Source organism: Malaclemys terrapin, chromosome 10 (assembly GCF_027887155.1).
Source record: "Malaclemys terrapin pileata isolate rMalTer1 chromosome 10, rMalTer1.hap1, whole genome shotgun sequence".
Lineage (NCBI taxonomy): Eukaryota > Metazoa > Chordata > Testudines > Emydidae > Malaclemys > Malaclemys terrapin.
In genome coordinates, this window is record NC_071514.1 from 65055321 (window position 1) to 65074075 (window position 18755).

General features: G+C 45.1%; 1 protein-coding gene across 1 annotated transcript in view; it reads right to left on the reverse strand.

Moving 5' to 3' along the window:
• LOC128844959 (uncharacterized) overlaps positions 1–18755 on the reverse strand; it is a 188726-nt gene that overhangs the window by 159309 nt on the left and 10662 nt on the right. The window contains exons 3-8 of the mRNA XM_054043145.1: positions 14162–14322; positions 11401–11471; positions 8472–8637; positions 7126–7263; positions 5507–5696; positions 3590–3717 (exon numbers count right to left, since the gene is read on the reverse strand). Coding sequence (XP_053899120.1) covers positions 3590–3717; positions 5507–5696; positions 7126–7263; positions 8472–8637; positions 11401–11471; positions 14162–14322 — 854 coding nt within the window. The remainder of the gene's footprint in view (positions 1–3589; positions 3718–5506; positions 5697–7125; positions 7264–8471; positions 8638–11400; positions 11472–14161; positions 14323–18755) is intronic.

Here is an 18755-nt window from a genome sequence, read left to right on the forward strand (position 1 = left end):
CAGCTAAAGGGGCAGCGGAACTACCTAATACTCAGACAGGGAACTTTCTATCATGCCAACAAAGATCCAGGCAGTCCTCCTTCCTTCTCCCCAGTCTTACCCTTACTCACTGGCCTTTGCTGGCCTGTGATACAAGGGTCAAACAATTATAGCCATCTAATAGGCGAGGAGTAACTACTGAGGTTGTAACTTAGCATGGTTGACTTGGAGTCCCCCTGTTCCAATTGTGACTGTGACCTCTCTCCCCAACTCTCATGCTACACTGAACAAATACCTATACTCACCCTTTGAGCTCATTAACCACTGACCAGAACCAATTATTGCCTGAGAGGTCCACACTCCCTCACTGGAGACAAGAGAGTTTGTATATTTATATTAAACAACAGGCAGCAATCCCCTGCAGAGCTGGGTTCCACAACTTCAGGGCAGTATGCACGCCCTCCATACTCTCCCCAAATCCTGTGCCTCACCTCCCTTTACCTGGGTCCCTTTGGGGCTTAAGTGAGCCAGAAGGATTTGCTTCTCCGGGGTAAAATTTCACCCCAACTGTTGTTGTTTGTATTCCAGTAGCACCTGAAGGCCCCAATGGAGACCAAGGTCCCATTGTGCTAGGTGCTGTATATACATATATTAATTAAGAGACTATCCCTGCACCAAAGAGTTAATCTAAAAATATGGGGGGGAAATTGAGGCAGAAGTGACTTGTCCAAGGTCACACAGCAGGTCAGTGGCCAAACTAGATATAGAACCCAGATCAGCCCTACCCACTAGACCATGCCGCTTCTTTAGCTATATGTTTAACATAGGTAACATTTAAGTGACAAGCACAGTCTTTGGTTTTTATATCTATTTTTTTCATATTGTTCTACTTTATTATTGGCAAGAAACAGAATGGGATATGGAGCCTCTCTCTTTCAGGTCACTGCTGTAAATTCACCTCAGGTCAGTAGTGATCTGACATCATCTGTTGACTGCTCAGTACCCTACATGAAAGGCATCATGATGATCTCTGTACTTCCCACTGGACAGGTATCTACATTACAAAGAACATAACCAATATGAACTGACACTCGTGTTGCCAATCTAACAGAGAAGTCAAGGAGAGAATGAACATAGCTGACAGACAGGCCTCTCACTTATCATGGAGGCCCCTCCAATGTAAAGTGGAAGCTCAATGATGCACCAAAAGCTTGCACTGCTGCAGCCCATGGGGCTCTCAAAACATTTCACCCATATTTTAATGGCATCTGCCCTTCATAATGCCTTAGGTGAGGGGGAGGGATTCTTATTGGAAAGTTCCTATTTCTCAAGGTGTGCAGACAGCTGATAAGTAAGTTCTCCCCAGAAAGAAGCAGCTTTGTAGGTTATTACTAGAACTTACCACGAACACACACAGCCATTTAAGGCTCAGCAGCAATGGTTTTGCTTGAAGTAGGCTAGGCTGGCTTGAGGGGATTAAGGCTATCTTGAGGAGCACCACCGAATCCACAGTCATCACCCCATAGAAGTGGGCTCAGTCCTTCCAAGCATCGAGCACCCGCAGCTCTCATTGAGATCCGTGCTTTACAAAATTGGACTGACAGGGCCAAATTCTCCACTCACCCTGTGCTGATGTAAATCTGGAGTGGCTCTTTTACACCAGCATAGCTGAGAGCAGAATGTGATCCATAATCTTTATGGTAATTGAAACGTAAGTAATGGGTCAGATTATTAACCCCCCTTGGACTGCAAGCATGGACAGTGCCTATGGACAACCCCCTATATCCCTGACTGGGGCCCCTCAATTACTGCAACAACAAATCACACAGACCTTAGGCTAAACTCTCATTGACATCAAGGATCAAGCCCTTCACAACACACTTTATCACCCTAGTCCCTATGTTACACAATTAGACTGAATAACGAACAGAGCAAGAGAATGAAGCCATCATCTCCCTGACCACCAAAAAACAAAGATGTATGACAGCAAATGATGAGTGGAGGTTCCCAAGACACCCTTTACATTTAACAAATCCATTTACGGGGATCTTTCATCTCAATTCTGGAGGCTGGAAGAGAATCTCAACATGAGGTCATGCCAGCAGTACTCAAACCTATCAGCCTGTGCTTTATGACAATGCTAACTGCTAATTCAAACATTCCACTTTGGGTCCTCAGCTATATACCATGTGAAAGCATCACTCTCCTATTTTATTAAAATTAATACAGAGTAATGAAACTCTGAGACATTTCAAATTATTACATATAAAGTGGCACCTCATACATTTTTCCAGCCTTTTAAAAAGGTTAGTTAAATAGATATTTATTTTGGAAAGAATTAAGGATAAATAAATGAATATATTTTTACGTCCTAAACACTGAACCAATTTGAAAGGTAGTTACAGTACACCATTCTCTCTCCTCTCTGCCTCCTCAAAGAGTTCTAATAGGGACAAATTGAGCCAAACCTCAACTCTGATGTAGCTCAAATGAATGCAAAAGAGTTATGCCAGGGATTAATTTGGCCCAAATCTATTCAGCATATTAAATAAATATATAATCATTTTCCAGCCATGCGATATAGGAAACCAGATATTTTGCAACAAATAAAAGAACTTGTGGTCACCTTTACCCTATTGCTTTAAAGTGATTTAGCATGATCTCACACAGCAATTGTAATATGGTTACATTAGAGCTATAATTATGAATAGCTATTTGAGTCTTTCCTGTTACATCTCATGAATAAATCTGTAACAATTTTAAAAGCATTTAGCATGACCCTGGACACTGTACACACTCCTATGAAAACAAGCATTAAGCATTGGGCAACTACACTGCAAGGAACAACCACTATTTAATCCTATATATGCGCAAGCTTTACAATGGCATTCACCACCATCGTATTCGAGCCCCTCACACACGCTAGCTATAATTACTTCTCTAGGGGACTAAGGGAGGGAAATATTATGAGCCTTATTTTACAGATGGATAATTGAGACACAGAAAGCTTGAGTAACTTGCCCAAAGCTACAAAGGAAACCTGTGACGGGGTAGAAACAGAATCCGGCAAGAAGTCAGCAGGTTAATAATGGGTAGACCTGAGCAGCAGTCGGGAGTAGCTGATTTTCTTTCTTTAAAAAAAATACTTTCAAATGATTTGGAACCATGTGTGCAGTAACTGACCTACAAATCCATATAATCTTGTTGCTGTTACCCATATCCTCCTTCCTTCCCATTGTTTGTTATGCTTTTTTGCTATACCCTGTTTCAATTTAGATTTTAAGTTTTCTAGGGCAGTGATCATGTTTTCCTCTATTTGTATAGTACTAGTACAATGGAGCCCTGATTCAGCCTGGGACCTCTCCATGCTTACCACAATCCTAATCTTAATAAATAAGAAGATCATCCTATGCCTCTTGAATCCCAGTTCACACCCTTCCTACCGAGGCTTGGTTCCTATGGAATGATTAAAAGGGACAAACGATATTAGGATATTAACTTGCCTTGCTGGGAGTCATGGACTACATGTGTGAACCACATCATCGCACCAAATGGTTGGTTATGCCACTAAAGAACATGAAGTGGATGTTGTATTAAAAAAAAGGCTTACCTCAAAACTCATGCTGTGTGCTAAGCAGAGCTTCCGCACCAGTTCAGCCACTTCCTCTCCTGTGGATGGCCTCTCATTGTCTTCCCTTTCATACAGCATATTACTCACATAGAGATCATTGGAGTCCACTGGAAACACATGGGGGGAAAAATCAACTATGCAGCAGTCAACTATTTTCTGTGGCTAACACTAAAACCTGGGGAATCTTATGCTCTGAGGCTATGTCTTCACGGCCAAAAAATATGTGTTTCTACTGTGGGATAATTAATATTTATGTAAATTCCTAGTGTAGACAAGGCACTGTAGTTTTGCAAGTTAAATAAATAAGGTCAACCATAGATAGGGATTTAGCGCTGATCTCACCCACCTACCTCACATTAAAAACTACCATGTTTTGTCTCCACTAGGATTTAACAGAGGACCGCTAACAAGTATTAGTTAGACCACAGTAAAAATACACCTTTTTTGGCAGTGAGGACAACATCTACAGCTTCCGTTCAGCAAAATTCTAAAATATATGCTAAATTGAAGTCAACGGATGTACTCGCATGCTTAAAATTAAGCATGTGTTTAAGTACACTGCCTAAAGGAGCATGTAACCTGCAAGGAAAAGTCATAGAAAGACACGGAACAAACAAGACACACATGAAACAAAAACCAATCACATACTCTCCTTCCCACACCTTGCCTGCCTGTTTTCATCACTCCCCATCTACTTATGTCTTGTTACTGGCCCGATCCTCTATTTCTGAACTCCCAGTCAACTCAACTGGAATGTTGGGTGCCAAAGAGACATGTTTGGACTCTTACTATAAACTCTTAGCGGCCTTGTCTTCTTATGTCAGCATATGTATATGGATATTCTGAGAAATTAGAATTTTTTTAAAAACAGAATAAATTATAAGGAAATATGCACCAGTAAAATGAAAGGTTTCCCCATTTAGATCTCCATTCCTTAATCATTACTCACGCAAACCTTCCATTGGCTTCACCAGATTCATTCTGCCAATGGAGACAGGCCCAGGGAGATGAGGAAATGGATGGAAACGGGGCTCTACTTGGCATATTCCTTTGAAGTCCATTGGAATTTCTGATATTTTAGGCACCATACACTGGGGAGAGCTAAGCAGCACACTCTGCCACTGCAGGGGGAGTATGTGCATTGGGGAGGGCCCCAATCAGTGCTGCAGGCATAGGCGCCAACTCCGTGGGTGCTGCGGAGCTAGAGCACCCACAGGGAAAAATTAGCGGGTGCTCCACACCCACAAGCAGTCGAGCTCACCCTACCCCCACCCCATCCTCACCTCCTTTTCCCCCGAGCGCACCGCGTCCCCGCTACTCCCCCTCCCAGTGCTTCCCACCCACTGCCTAATAGCTGTTTTGTGGCGCTTAGGATTTTCCGTGAGGGCGGGGAAGGAGTGGGGACACAGCGCGCTCAGGGGAGGAGGCGGTAAAGAGGCAGGGCAGGGACTTGGGGTAAGGGAGTGGAATTGGGGCGGGGCAAGGTGGGGCGGGGGCGGAGGTAGTGAGCGTCAAGCACCCACAGGGCAGAGGGGAAGTCGGTGCTTATGGCTGCAGGTCCAGGGTTAGGAACGACACGGAACAGGAGTCGGCCATGGAGGAAGTCAGAGCTGCGAGCTCTCACTTGTAGATACCAGCCTCACCATTTTTGGAGACTCACTTCCTTCCAGGCCTATAGAACCTCAGGGCCCTGTCTCCCAGAGCAGGCAATGGGCATCAGCCCAAGATCCACAGTTACAGTCTACCGTTCCATGCCTTTTAGCACGTGAAAGGAAAGATCTGGTAAAATGGGAGTTCCTACAGGCAGACTGAAGGCAAGAGGCAGCCCACATACTTTTTTTCCACCTCTTCCCAGGAAATCACTTTAATTTGCTGTTACTGGAAATATGAAGTAACCTGTTTGGTACAACATCTCTGCTTCCACTTGAAGTAGTTTCAGCGAGGACTGTGTCTGTGTCTTTGCCCCACTGCCCTTTCTAGAGAAAGGTGTGACAAGACTGGATTCAGTGCATTTGGCCTCTGCCAGGATTCCATCCTTAAAGCTCTGAGCGCATTCCAGTTTGGAGGACAGGATCTGCTGCTGCGACTGAGAGAAACAAACATTTCAGAGAAACTCTTTGCAACCTGTGTCCATTCACACAGTCTCTTCTGGGAAACACAGACTTCACAGAGAACCCAAGCTCTGCGACATTCCTGTCTAGACCTGTTGTGATTCCTAGAGAGGGATACATTAATAAGGTCCCAATTTCCGACCTGCACTTCCCTTTTCTGAAATGGAATTCACACCAACTTTCATTATGAACTGGACTCGTTTCATTTTATTCCATAAGGCACCAATTTTACCAGGTCTACTTTGCCAGCAAAGGTTTGAGTGCAACAAAAAGCTATTCATGTCAAGTAGCTGACAGCTGGCTGGTACAGTATGTGTGGTTGACTTATTTCTGTTGCTAGCGTTTGTAAAAGACAGACATGAACACTGATTGTGCTTGGGAAAGCCTTAAGTTTTTAAAACAACTGTTAGTGATTTTTCCAAAAACATGACACTTAGCTCACATACGCCTTTTTTCATCCATAGCTTTCTATTTTTCCCCTCCAATTTTAGTTTTAAACCACCTCTTTAAGCACCATATATTTGGAGCGGTGGAGGATTATCCAACCCATGAGTTTTAACCAGTCCAGTCCCTCCATACATTGCTGTCTGCTAATCAGTTATGTGATTAATGACTCAGTACAAGAAGATCAATAAAATTCATTGCCAAAAAAGCTCAGAATCAGTTTTAAAACTGTCTGCTACTTGGGTTATTTAAGTGTTGCCATTCCAAAGGACCTTTCTCAGTTGCGTAGAGATCACAAGCAGTCAAAAAGCCAGGTGTATGTAATGACTGAATCCAGAGTCCAGAAGACCCTTATTACACTCACTGCATAGGGGGATGGTGTGTTATGATGAGGCTGGGATCTGCTCATTGAACGATGAGGATAAAAAAATAAATACTAATCAGCGCCCTCATCTGCTACTTAAAAACTAGGTAGATGGGCTCTCAGAAAAACCTCAGACAGATATATCGAAAGGTTGACTATGTGTTGTCCAATCTGTGCATTAAATGATGAAGAAAGCCTGATAATACAGTCGATTGTGATTGTGCCATTAAAGATGTTACTGTAATGCAATAATGCAAGGGGGCAGAGTTAAAGTTGCATGAGCATATAGGAACATGCTGTATCTGTCAGATAATGTTCATTAAATACAACAGCAAATCTCAGCAAAAACAAAGGAATCTAACATGGTTTTATTTCTGAGGATTTAAGTAGGTATGGACATACATAAAGTGTAATTGAGCCTGAGTAACTTTTATTTAAATAATCAGAAACATTCTGATTAGCAGAAACACACGTCACTAAATATATTTGACATCAGGATTTGGTTATAAATACTAAACAGGCCTGGCCCTTTTTAATCACTTCAGGAAAATAGCAAGGACTCCTGTTAGGACCACAACCAATCCCCCAATACTTACCAGCACATTAGGCAGAGCTATGGATTGCAGGGAAATAAAACCTGAATACCGGTGAGAACACAGGTTTAAGTCCTTTGTCTTCAAAACAAGAGAGCCTTTCCGCTGATATTTGGTTGGGCATTTTCCCAGAATATCCATCTAGTAACAAACATACAAAACCAATAAAGCTACCTATCTACATATACTCACACACAATACAAACAGACTATATCGATCATTACAGCTATTAACTATAATTGCTTTCCTGAAGTAGCAAAGGCTCAGGGAACTGAATTGTCCCTTGCAATGCATTAGCTTTGCCACAGATACCATGGGCAGGCACATGCATTTAAAATGGCCTGGTGAGATGATCTTGCATTTTAAAAGTCAGATTGGAGGGTTTAACTTCAATCTGAAAGATTTTTAATTACATAATTGCTTAAACACATATTACATATTGCTCCACTTGTTTTGTACCTTAAGCCCTGATTCAGAAAAACATTCCCAGTCAGGGCATCACTTAACCACATGCTTAATATTAGGCACATGCTTAAAGTGCCATTGAGACTTCATATGGCTGTATTGCACGCATATAAACCCACTGACTTCAATGAGTTACTCCAGATTTACCTTAGTGCAACACAGCAGAATTTGACCTTATGTTTTCAAACATAGTGTTCAAATGATGCTCAGCTAAGAGCCTTGAAGCCTGATTTCGCAACCCCTTGAAGTCAATGACAAAGCTCCTGTTGATTTCAGTGGGCGCAGAATCAGGCTCTTGGTTAGGAAAGTCTGGACTTTGCCCACAGAATAGGTACAGCACAAGTCTCCTTCCATCACTCTACCCTGCTCTGCTCGGGAGCAAAAAGGAGCCACCTTCCAGGGTAGCAGAGTAGTAGTTGAGCCAGCTCTGCTTAGACTTCCAACAAGAATGCCGAAAAGAGCCAATTTTATGATGTGTCCACTTGGGGTATGTCTACACTTACCGGAGGGTCCAGCGGCAGGCAATCGATGTTCTGGGATCGATTTATCGTGTCTGGTTTAGACGCGATAAATCGATCCCGGAAGTACTCGCCGTCGACGCAGGTACTCCAGCTCGGCGAGAGGAGTACGCGGCATCGACGGGGGAGCCTCCCTGCCGCGTCTGGACCCGCAGTAAGTTCAGACTAAGGTTCTTCGAATTCAGCTACGTTATTAACGTAGCTGAATTTGCGTACCTTAGTCCGAAGTGGGGGCTTAGTGGGGACCAGGCCTTGGAAACATAGTGAGACCATCAGAGGCTACTGACTGGCCATGAAGCAGCAACAACTTTTGGTCATTTAAAAAGGAGATAGCTAAAAGCCAGTCTGGAGTACAGCAGCGCGCACCTCATCAACAGTTCCACCTCCAGCAGCTGCAGGTGAGGTCTGAAGAACGCTGAGAATGCCCCGTTTGATGTTCAGCACCCAGGCCTGTTCCCACTGCCAGGGGCAGATCTTCAGAATTTTCCCATCATGGAAAGAAAAATGAAGTGGATGCTGCGCTAGTATTTCCCTGCAACAAAGGAGTTCACAGCTGCTAGGTTCAGACACTGGCTGCAATGGGAATTTGAGAGCTTTGATGGATGCAGACATTTTGACTTGGTAGCGTCCCTCCAATAGGATTGGCTCACTCTGTCACATACCCCCACACTTTATAACAGCCCCTCCTATTTCACAAAGTCATCTGGTACCCTACAAGACTTCTAAAAACAAACTATCAAGCGAATTGCTTTGAAACACAGCCCAGTCCACTTAATTGGGACATAATCAGGACAGCTCCCAAGGAACCCATTTAAGGTTAAGTATACTTAATGGCAACAGCTCTTGCTGAATGGAAGACAGTAATACTACTTAATGGTGAAGACTTGTGGTAATTCAGTGAATCTTGGGCCATGCATGGTGTGTGTGTCTCAGTTACATACTGTCCCTCTGATACCTTGCTGCCCTTCAATACCTGTGGTACATGCAGAAAGGGGAGGAATGGCTTCCCAACAGACTTGTTGTTAATGGCTCCTTCCATGATGCATACACATGCCTGGCCACCATAACAGGAGTCACATATATCTCTCCTTGCTGCCAGCATGGGACAGGCAGCAAACTCAGTCCCTATCTCAGGGTAGATAGTGCTTCTGCCCAATTCCATGGCCATGAGGGGCTCTGTAGGCAGTTTCAGCATTAAAATGCTGACTTCTGTTCATCAGGAATTCCTCTGAACAGGGAAGGAAAGGCTATCCATGGGCAGGGGTGCTGGAACTAGTGGTGCTGGGTGGGGGGGGAGGTGTGTGCAGCAGCACCCCCGACTTGATTCCATCATATACATGGTTTACAGTTTTGTTCAATGCCTTTCAGCATCCCCCATTACAAAAATTCTTCCAATGCCACTGTCTCTGGTATCCCTGTGAAGAGGGTTCTACTGTACTCCTATCACAAGGATTGCTCCTATTGTGGGCAAATCAGTGGAAGAGACACATTTCATTTGCTCCTTCCCTACCAAATGAACCATTCTTCCCACCACTGAGAGCAAAAAGTCGCCTCAGAGAAAAATGTCATTTGTGGAACGACATCCAGATCAAGTTCTCACCAAGGGAGACATGGCTGAGTCTAGAGCAGGGGTCTCAAACACGCAGCCCAGGGGCCGCATGCAGCCGGCGGGGTTATTTTCTGCGGCCCGCGAGCTCCTCGCGGCCCCCTGCATTTACCTAGAGTGGCTCGGGCCTGACGCACAGCGGGGGCAGGGCAGACTCCCTGCCTGCCTGCCCTGAGCCCCATGCAGCACCTTGCACTCTGATCCCCTGCCCTGAACCCCCTGCTCCACCCCGCACAGCTCCCCCCACTGCCCTGAGCCCCCTACCGCACCCCTCACCCCTCCTGCATCCCAGACCCCAACTCCCTGCCCTGAGCCCCTGCCACACTCCTCCCCTGGGGGCAGGGAGGGGGCAGAGTTGGGGTGGGGATTTTGGGGAGGGGGTTGGAATGGGGGCAGGGAATGGGCGGGGCTTCATGGAAGGGGTAGAGTGGGGGCGGGGCCGAGGCCGGCACAGGGGGAGGTGTCAGTAATGCAGCCCTCAGGCCAATGTACTAGTTCTCATGTGGCCCTCGTCATCATTTGAGTTTGAGACCCCTGGTCTAGAACAAGGGTATTTCCCATGGATATGCCTCTGTGAGTCCCATTAGTTTCAGCGGGAGTTGCATGCATGTATGGAGGGCTGGCTAAACCACAGTATATACACTAGGCTGAAGAGAATGCAAATAAGGTGTCGCTGTTCTGAATAATTATTTTTAGTAGCCAAGCTTCAGTGAATCCTTTTTTCACCATTTCTGCCATTGCATTTTTGGCTTTTCTGCAGAGAACAATAGACACAACAGCTCTTATCTCTACAGAAAACCCCACAGCCAGCATTCCAGAGGAAGGTGCATCTGGGCCTGAAACTGTCTGAACTCCGATATCAATGCTCATATTGTGGAACAAAAGCTTTTCCTAATGAATATTTTTTAAAGCAATGCATTTACTCAAAACATGCTCTTTCTGACCCTCTGTATTGAACTAATTATATTTTTGAGGGCCTGGTGCAGATCTCTGTGTTATTTAAAGGCTGGGAATCCAAGCCAAGGGACAATACAGGGAGATTAGCCAGCTCAGCCTACCAGACAACAAAACCGCTTTTCTTGATGATGCAAGGAACATCAGCTGTCTGGGAAAATACCACCCCTCCAAGGCTTGTAAGGGTCTTATTGTATAGTCATCCCCGTACGTGTCTGTACATTAGTTAGCCAGAGGGGTGCCCAATAACAGCATGCTATGAATGAGCTACTAAGAAATATACAAGGAAGAAGTTGATATTTGAAAAATATCCTTTAAATATTCTGGAAGGCTACAAAGCATATTTTCATCATGCAAAATATAAACTACTCCAAGATTATACCTTAAGAGTCAGGTTTTCAAAACCTCAGCAACCCAGGGCCTGTGTGTGCATGAAACTATCAAAACTGTGATCCAGATCAGGTATCTCTACATGCAAGTAGCCAGCTAGGTGTCTGAGGCGTTGCACAGCCAATCGTGGTAATCATCCACTGAATGTACAGTTTTGACACAAAAATCCCAAAGAGATCTTTTTTAACCACGTGACCCTTAGCTATTGTTAACAATGCTGTAATCCTGATCAATGCTTGCTCAACGGACAGCTAAAAAGTAAATGAAAGAGAGAGAATGGTAATATGATGCTGCTAAAGAAAGTTTCTAAAGAAAGAAACTGAGCCAGATAAGAAGCCATGTTACCTTAAACTGTCCATTTCCTTCAGAGACTCCTCTCTGGATGCCAGGGTCGTCTTTATCCGTACACCTTGCAACTAGGAAAGAAAATGCCAGTGCAGCGAACACCACTGTCAACAGGAACTTGTGGGCTTCAATTCACACAAGGACAAGGAAATACAAAATGGAATACAAAGCAATGGCCCAATCCTCCAGCCCTTACTCATGTAAGTCAACGCTACTCACACACAAGCAGATTCGCTGAACCCAGGTGAACAACTCACAAGTCAGATTAATTCCCAAAATTTCTTGCTTAATATATATATATATATATATATATATATATATATATAGATACACACACACACACACACACACACACACACACCCATGAATAAGGGTTGCAGGATCAGGCCTTATTGGGCATGTCTAACCTGTATCTGGGAGGAAGCCTCCCAGCCTGGGTGAGACTAATGTATGCAAGAGACATTTTGATTTCAGACAGAAAGGGAAAAGCTGGAGCTTGGCTACACACAATGCCTTGAACAAAATACTTGGCCAACAAACCATGAACTGACCCAGGGACCTCCAGAGCTAACAGCACAAGCTGCAGCTTCAGTTAAAGCTTTGCAGCTGGGGATCTAACAGGTTCGTATCCTGTGTGGGTCACATACAATAGGGGAACAGGTTAAACACTGCCTATTGTCTGAGCCTTCTTTGGGGCACTATTATGCTCCCCCCCCCAATTGTTTTTACTTTTATAGCAAAATGTGCTAGGCTGCATTTCCTATGCTTGGGGGAATTTGTGTGTCTTATACAGCAGTTACAAGCAGACGCTGGAGGTATACCAGTGAGAAAATGGTGTGTGAAGCTATCACCTTACAGTATATCCTTTGGCACAGAGCACACAGCAGATAGAAATATCAGTAAGTCACCCAGTTACCACCAAAAACAAGTATAGGTCCAATTCTGAGCACTCACATTCTGTGCCCCTTCCCAGTTAGGGTGGGGCATTGACCAGATCAGGCATGGGGACAGACACCTCTAGAGCCCTTGGTCAGAGGGAGAAGGATCCAGGCTCTCCTCTCCCAAGCACCCTGTGGCCCAAGTTGGTGTGGGTGTGGTGGCCACATCCCTTCCCACTTATCTGGCTGGTTCAGGGGTTGTAGGGAGACACTACTGGCTCCTGGCCTGCTGGGTATTATGCAAGCATCCAGCCTTTAGTCTACCCTCATTGGCTCGGGGGGGAGGGGAGAGGAGGAGGTATGCTTGGGTTGGTTTCTGGACTTCCTAGGTGTCTGGGGATTTGGCTGTTTACTGTTTGGGGTCAGGAAGGAATTGTCCCACAGGGCAGAACTGGCAGCTCATGTGGTGACCTGTTTATCTACCAGACTCTCAGTGCCCAAGAGGCTGAACCAGGGTTGCTGTTTATTTTGGTTTTAATTTTTGTTGCAGATTCTAAAAGAGAGGACAGTGCAGCTAGTTTTGGCAGGAAATTCCAAGTTATAAGCGGGCCTGAATCAAGACAGAGCACTGGAAGGCACTGGGCCTCGTTCTTGGTGTTGCAGGGTGGTGATGTAGGCTTGAGCATCTCATGCAGCTCAAAGACCCCTCATCTGGACCCTTATCCATCAAGTGAGGTAGGCAGGGGATCATGGCAGCTCCAGCCACTCCCCTTTATTCAGTTAGCATGGATGGGGTAGGAGTAGCTTCCCCTTCTTCTGTTGAGGTCTGCTTGGGTACAGACCTGGCCCAGTTCCTGCTGGTAGTTTTGTAGGGAGCTGCTCAATCCCCATGTCTTTTGTTAGATATGTTAATAAAATTGTGGTCTCCACTTGAAGCACATTTTTGTGCCTTCTTTCAATGTCTGGGTCAGTAAAAGCACAGATATGCCATAAAAGCAGTTCATATTATTCCAGTCACACACATCCCTGAATACAGAATCTTCCCCCAAATTACGCCCAAGGACCTAGGTGCTCAGATAACATTGTGACTGTGTAAAACAAGAATATTAAGTGAGTAAATATGATTATGAATATTAAGTGAGTAAATATGATATGAGCAACGGCATGTGCATAGGGGTCATGAATAAAACAGAAGTCATATATACATCAAAGTGTGGGCCTTCCCCTGACCTAAAGGCTCACCATAGCGCCTCTGTGGGTCTTTGTGCCCAGAATCTATGAATTACCCTCTCTGTGAATTTGAAAGGAAGCCAGAATTGGTACAGGCAATTAATTTCTCCTTGCTGGGCATCTATGCATAATGCTCAATCTGAACTTGGCCTGGATAAAGCATCCAATCTGAGTCTTTGGGCTGTTGCTCCATTTAAGTCAGTGGCAATTTACTGATTGAGTTCAATGGGAGCATTATGTGGCCCAGTGAATTTTATACTGTGCTAGACATGCCTTATTCCCAACAGATCCCAGACCTTTCAGAAGTTTGCTCTCAAAGAAACAACCATGGCTATTTTTAATTTGCTGATACAGATCTGAAAGTGATTAAAAATCACCTTAGTTTCTTTTAAGGACATCGGCTTCATCTCCTCCTCCACTTCTCATGGCACAACAGTAAAGCAGCAGTTTTATTCAGGGAAGGGAGTGATTTATGTAACTTAGCCTTTAAAGTTCTTTACCACTTAATCTGGAGCTCAGTCCTAGAGATTTGTTTATTTGCAGGTAAAGCAAATATTTCCTATGGAGCAGTCACCCTAGGGAGGGGCACTCTCCTGTGTCAATGAATTGCAGTGAGTCACTGAGGCACTTGTTGAACTCATGACAATACTCACTTTTAAGACCATCTGGCACTTTCCTAGGGCTTCAATGATCACTGTGCTCTCCAGAGACATACCACTCCTTTTGTAGATGCTTCCCTGCAGGAACGTATTGGTGGCTGTTGAATACCTATAGCTATATCTGGATCCTTTGGGGAAATTCAGCCCACTGTGTTCTAGGAAACAAACAAATAAACCAAAAACCTGTGTGTGCCCTTCTACATTTTATCAGCAAATAAAGAGAATGTTGGTAGATTTAGGCCAGTGTTTCTCAAACTGGGGCTGCCGCTTGTGTAGGGAAAGCCCCTGGCGGGCCGGGCCGGTTTGTTTACCTGCCCCGTCCGCAGGTCCGGCCGATCACGGCTCCCACTGGCTGCAGTTCGCCGCTGCAGGCCAATGGGGGCTGCTGGAAGCGGCGGCCAGTAAATCCCTCGGCCCGCGCCACTTCCAGCAGCCCCAGTGGGTGCCGCGAACCGCAGCCAGTGGGTGCCGCGATCGGCCGGACCTGCGGACGCGGCAGGTAAACAAACCGGCCCGGCCCGCCAGGGGCTTTCCCTACATAAGTGGCAGCCCCAATTTAAGAAACACTGATTTAGGCCATTTAGGCACCTAAGCAAGTGGCCAGGTTTTCAGAAGTACTCTGCTCCCATTTAGGCTCATAATGGAAGTAGCCAGATTTTCAGTAGTATGAAGCCCCCGGGAGCTCCTGCATGGAGGTCACAGGGAAGAGGAGTGCCCTCCTTCCCCCCAGCACACTCATACAGGACCCAGCCACAGTGTGGCCCATAACATCGAAGGCCCTGTAGTGTTAAAGAGTCTAATCATACCACAAGCAGGGAGGGGCGATAAGGCAGGAATGTCATGGCACAGCAGTCTTCCCACCATCCAAGCAAGATATTTTGATGACAGCAACATGAGACAACCAAGACTTTACAATTCTCCAAGTACATTTCATACATGTAAAAACTTCCCAACTGTCAGGGTGGTTAAGCACTGGAACAAATGACCTAGAGAGGTTGTGCACTCTCCATCATTGGAGATTTTTAAAAGCAGGTTAGACAAACACCTGCCAGGGATGGTCTAGCTATGACTTAGTCCTGGCTTGAGTGCAGGGGGCTGGACTAGACGACCATTTGAGGTCCCTTGAGGCTGGTCTACACTAATTCATAAGATGCTCTCCCACCAACTTACCTTCCACCTCTCGGGGAGGTGGCATACAGACGTTGTGAATGGAAGAACGCTCTGCCATCAACTTAGCTTGTCTTCACCAGACTTGCTAAATTGACACTGCTGCATCGATCGCATCAGTGCCGATTTAGCCAGAAGTATAGACAAGCCCTCCCAGTCCTTCACTTTTATGAATCTATGTGCTGTTAATTGCACATCTGTTATCAGATGAACTGTGGAGTAATTTCTATGCCCCGGTCTACACTACAAATTCATGTTGGAATAACTACATCACTCAGGGGTGTGGAAAATCCACACCAGAGTGACGCAATTATACTGACCGATCTCTCGTGTACACAGCGCTATGTCGGCAGGAGGGCTTCTCCTGTTGACACAACTACCGCCTCTCGGGGCTTGTCTACACTTATAGCCCTACAGCAGTGTAGCTGCACTAGTGAAGCTGCTCCACTGTAGTGCTTGGTGAAGATGCTACCTATGCTGACAGGAGAGCTTCCACGGCCTGAGCAACATACACGGACATAAATTTGTAGTGTAGACCAGGGTTTGGGGCATGGAGTATCCACACTGACAGGAGAAGCTCTCCCATTGGCATACGTGGTGTCATCACTAAGAGCAGTAAGTGTAGACGAGCCCATGTCAGAACTGCCAGTTTGAAATACCAACCTGGAAGGTTTGGGCTGGGGAAAGAAGGGGGAAAGGGAAGGCAGCGGTTGTGTTTGGATTAGGGACACATGATCAGTTTGGTCCTTTCTATCTTCCACTTGTGGGATGAAGCTTCTGTAAGTTTGTTGAATGGAAAGGGGCCTGATTTCCTCCCACTGACAACTGTCGATTGGGGTAACTCTGCTGCTATCAATGAGTGACAGTGGTGTAGGGAACCAGTTGGAAATCATTCCCCAGATTGCCATTGTCCAGTTTGGGGTTATACTGTAGTGTAAGAGTCCAGAGGCGAGGCAGAAAATAACAATTCAGTTTATTAGAGACAAATTCAGCTTCATGAACAAGCCCGAAGGAAAGAGAATCCCTGTTCTGTCTAGTCCCAGGGGAAAACCCACACCTACACAATCTCCCCAGCATGTTTTCAGACACTACAGCCAACACTTTGCCAGAACCAGTTTTCACTGGCTGATCCTAGCTCGAAGCAATGACATGGCTGTCAACAGCTTCAGCCTTTTACTTCTATCATATGAACTGCATTAGTGATATACTATTCAGTAAAATATACTGTGTGTGTCCCTTGAAGAGGGACAGCATAGAAAGTGTATTTGTAGGTTAGATTTGAACCATAGGGCCAAACAGTGATACAACTTTAGACTTTTGAAATTTCAGGCATTCCACATTCACTGGAATTCTTTACTGGCCAAAAAAAAAAAAAAAAAAAAAACTTCACACAGATTTAGTTCTTTTGCATGTAGGTCAAAAGGGTACATCCCAAGCTCAGTGTAGTGTCATACCAGCAGATACAGTCCAATATTTGTTTTATGACAGTTCGAACCTGAATGTATTATGCACTGAGCTATTGACTGTATTCTTTTGAGTGGAACCAGCCTTAGAAAATAAATCATGCTTTGTAATATATGCTGTTACATGTCTTCCTGTCATGGTGTTCGGTACATCTCTCCCCTACAAGGGCTCTGGATAATGATTAGATGCTGTAAACATGATGGAACCTCTATTTTGCTAAGGATTTCAAGATTTCAAAATGTAGCCTATTTCCAAATCAGAACCGGTTTTGGTCAATGAAAACATTTAATTTTGTCAAAATTGAAGGGATTAATTTCATTTTCTATTTTTTTTTAAATGCCATAATACACATTTAAAAAAAAAATAAAACAAAAAGCCATTTAAAAATGAAAAATCTAACCATTTCATTTCAACATTGTCAGAATTTTTTTCCACCGGTTTTTCTTCTGAACAAAATTTTGGCAAAATCCGCAGGATTTCACAGTATCAGAGGGTGGCCATGTTAGTCTGAATCTGTAAAAAGCAACAGAGGGTCCTGTGGCACCTTTAAGGATTTCACAGAACATTTCAATTTCAACAGAGCTGTATTTTAATAGATTTACTACTGATACATGAGTTATTTATTATGCAGAATGCTACCCTCCCTTTCAGAAAGCGAGAATAGCAGGCAAACAATGAAAAAAGCAAACAGCAAAAGAAGGTAACAGGGCAGGGGTGCTGGAAAAATTTGTATAGTGGGGGTGCTGAGAGCCATTGAACCAAACTGTAAATCCTGTATATGAGGGAAACCACTTCAAGCGAGAGGGGTGCAGCAGCCCTCCCAGCACCCCTTGTTAAAGCCCTTATGGGCCTTTTTAGTGGCTATGCCATGATTAATATGTTTGCTCTACCCTGGAAATCTGGAATGTTACTGCTTTCAAAATGTCTTCATCTAAAGTCTTTTACAGTTACATGATGAATGATTCAATTTAAATGATGTAAGCAGAATCAGGATGAGCTCTACCCTGACATCTGGTGGTGAATTATGGCGAGTGTGGAAAAGAACTCCAGGGGCTGATCTTGTTTGCATAGGCACACCCACTCGCCTGGCATGAAACAACAGCAACTCAAAGTGGTTACTTTGGCTGGTGTGGGATCCCCAGTTTTCTCTGTTATTGGGGCAGGAAGAATAAAGTTTTGTTACCCTGATTCTGTGAATCAAGGCCAGTGGAACTGTTCTATGACAGAAGGACTGAGTGAGTCCTTCACCATTACCTAAGTAGCACTTGCTTGACAAGGGGGCATGGGTTACAAAACCCAGTGAATTGAGAGAGGATGGGGACAGGTATTTGTACCTGATGGTATGGGCTTCCTCTGAGAGTTTAAAACACTAATTGCACTACCTCCTCTCTCCACTGTTGAATATCAGAGCTCACTTTGATTCCATTAGGGATCTAGTTACAGGCTGCTGAGCTGACTTCACTTTGGGCCAATGGTGCACTAGCACTGGGGCTCCCCTACTCTGAGCTGAAATCACAAAAGTTATTAAAAGCTGAGATCACTGAGTGCTGTGTTAACTAGTGGGGGAGCCTGAAGCTATATTGCTAAGCAGCTGGCGAAGCAATTTGTGGGGACGACTGGAGGAGCAGCGAGCGGCGTGGAGCCTTGCGGGGCTGGTTGGAGCGGCCCAAGGAACGGTGAGCGGATCTGTTTGTGGGGATGGCTGGAGCAGCTCACAGGTCGGTGAGCGGAGCAGTTTGTGGGACGGCTGGAAGTGGACTGGCTCGTGGTGAAGGCTGCGGCAGAACCCCACGGAGAGACGGCCGGCCGGCCTCGGATCACGTAAGGTGCCCCTTAACACCCTGTGTGTCCCCCCCCCCTTTTACTCTGGGGCTGCACTGACCAGGGACAGAGACTTTGGGGTTTGTTGGACTTTTGGGACTTGCTGGACCCAAGAGACTTTGGGGGTGTTGGACTT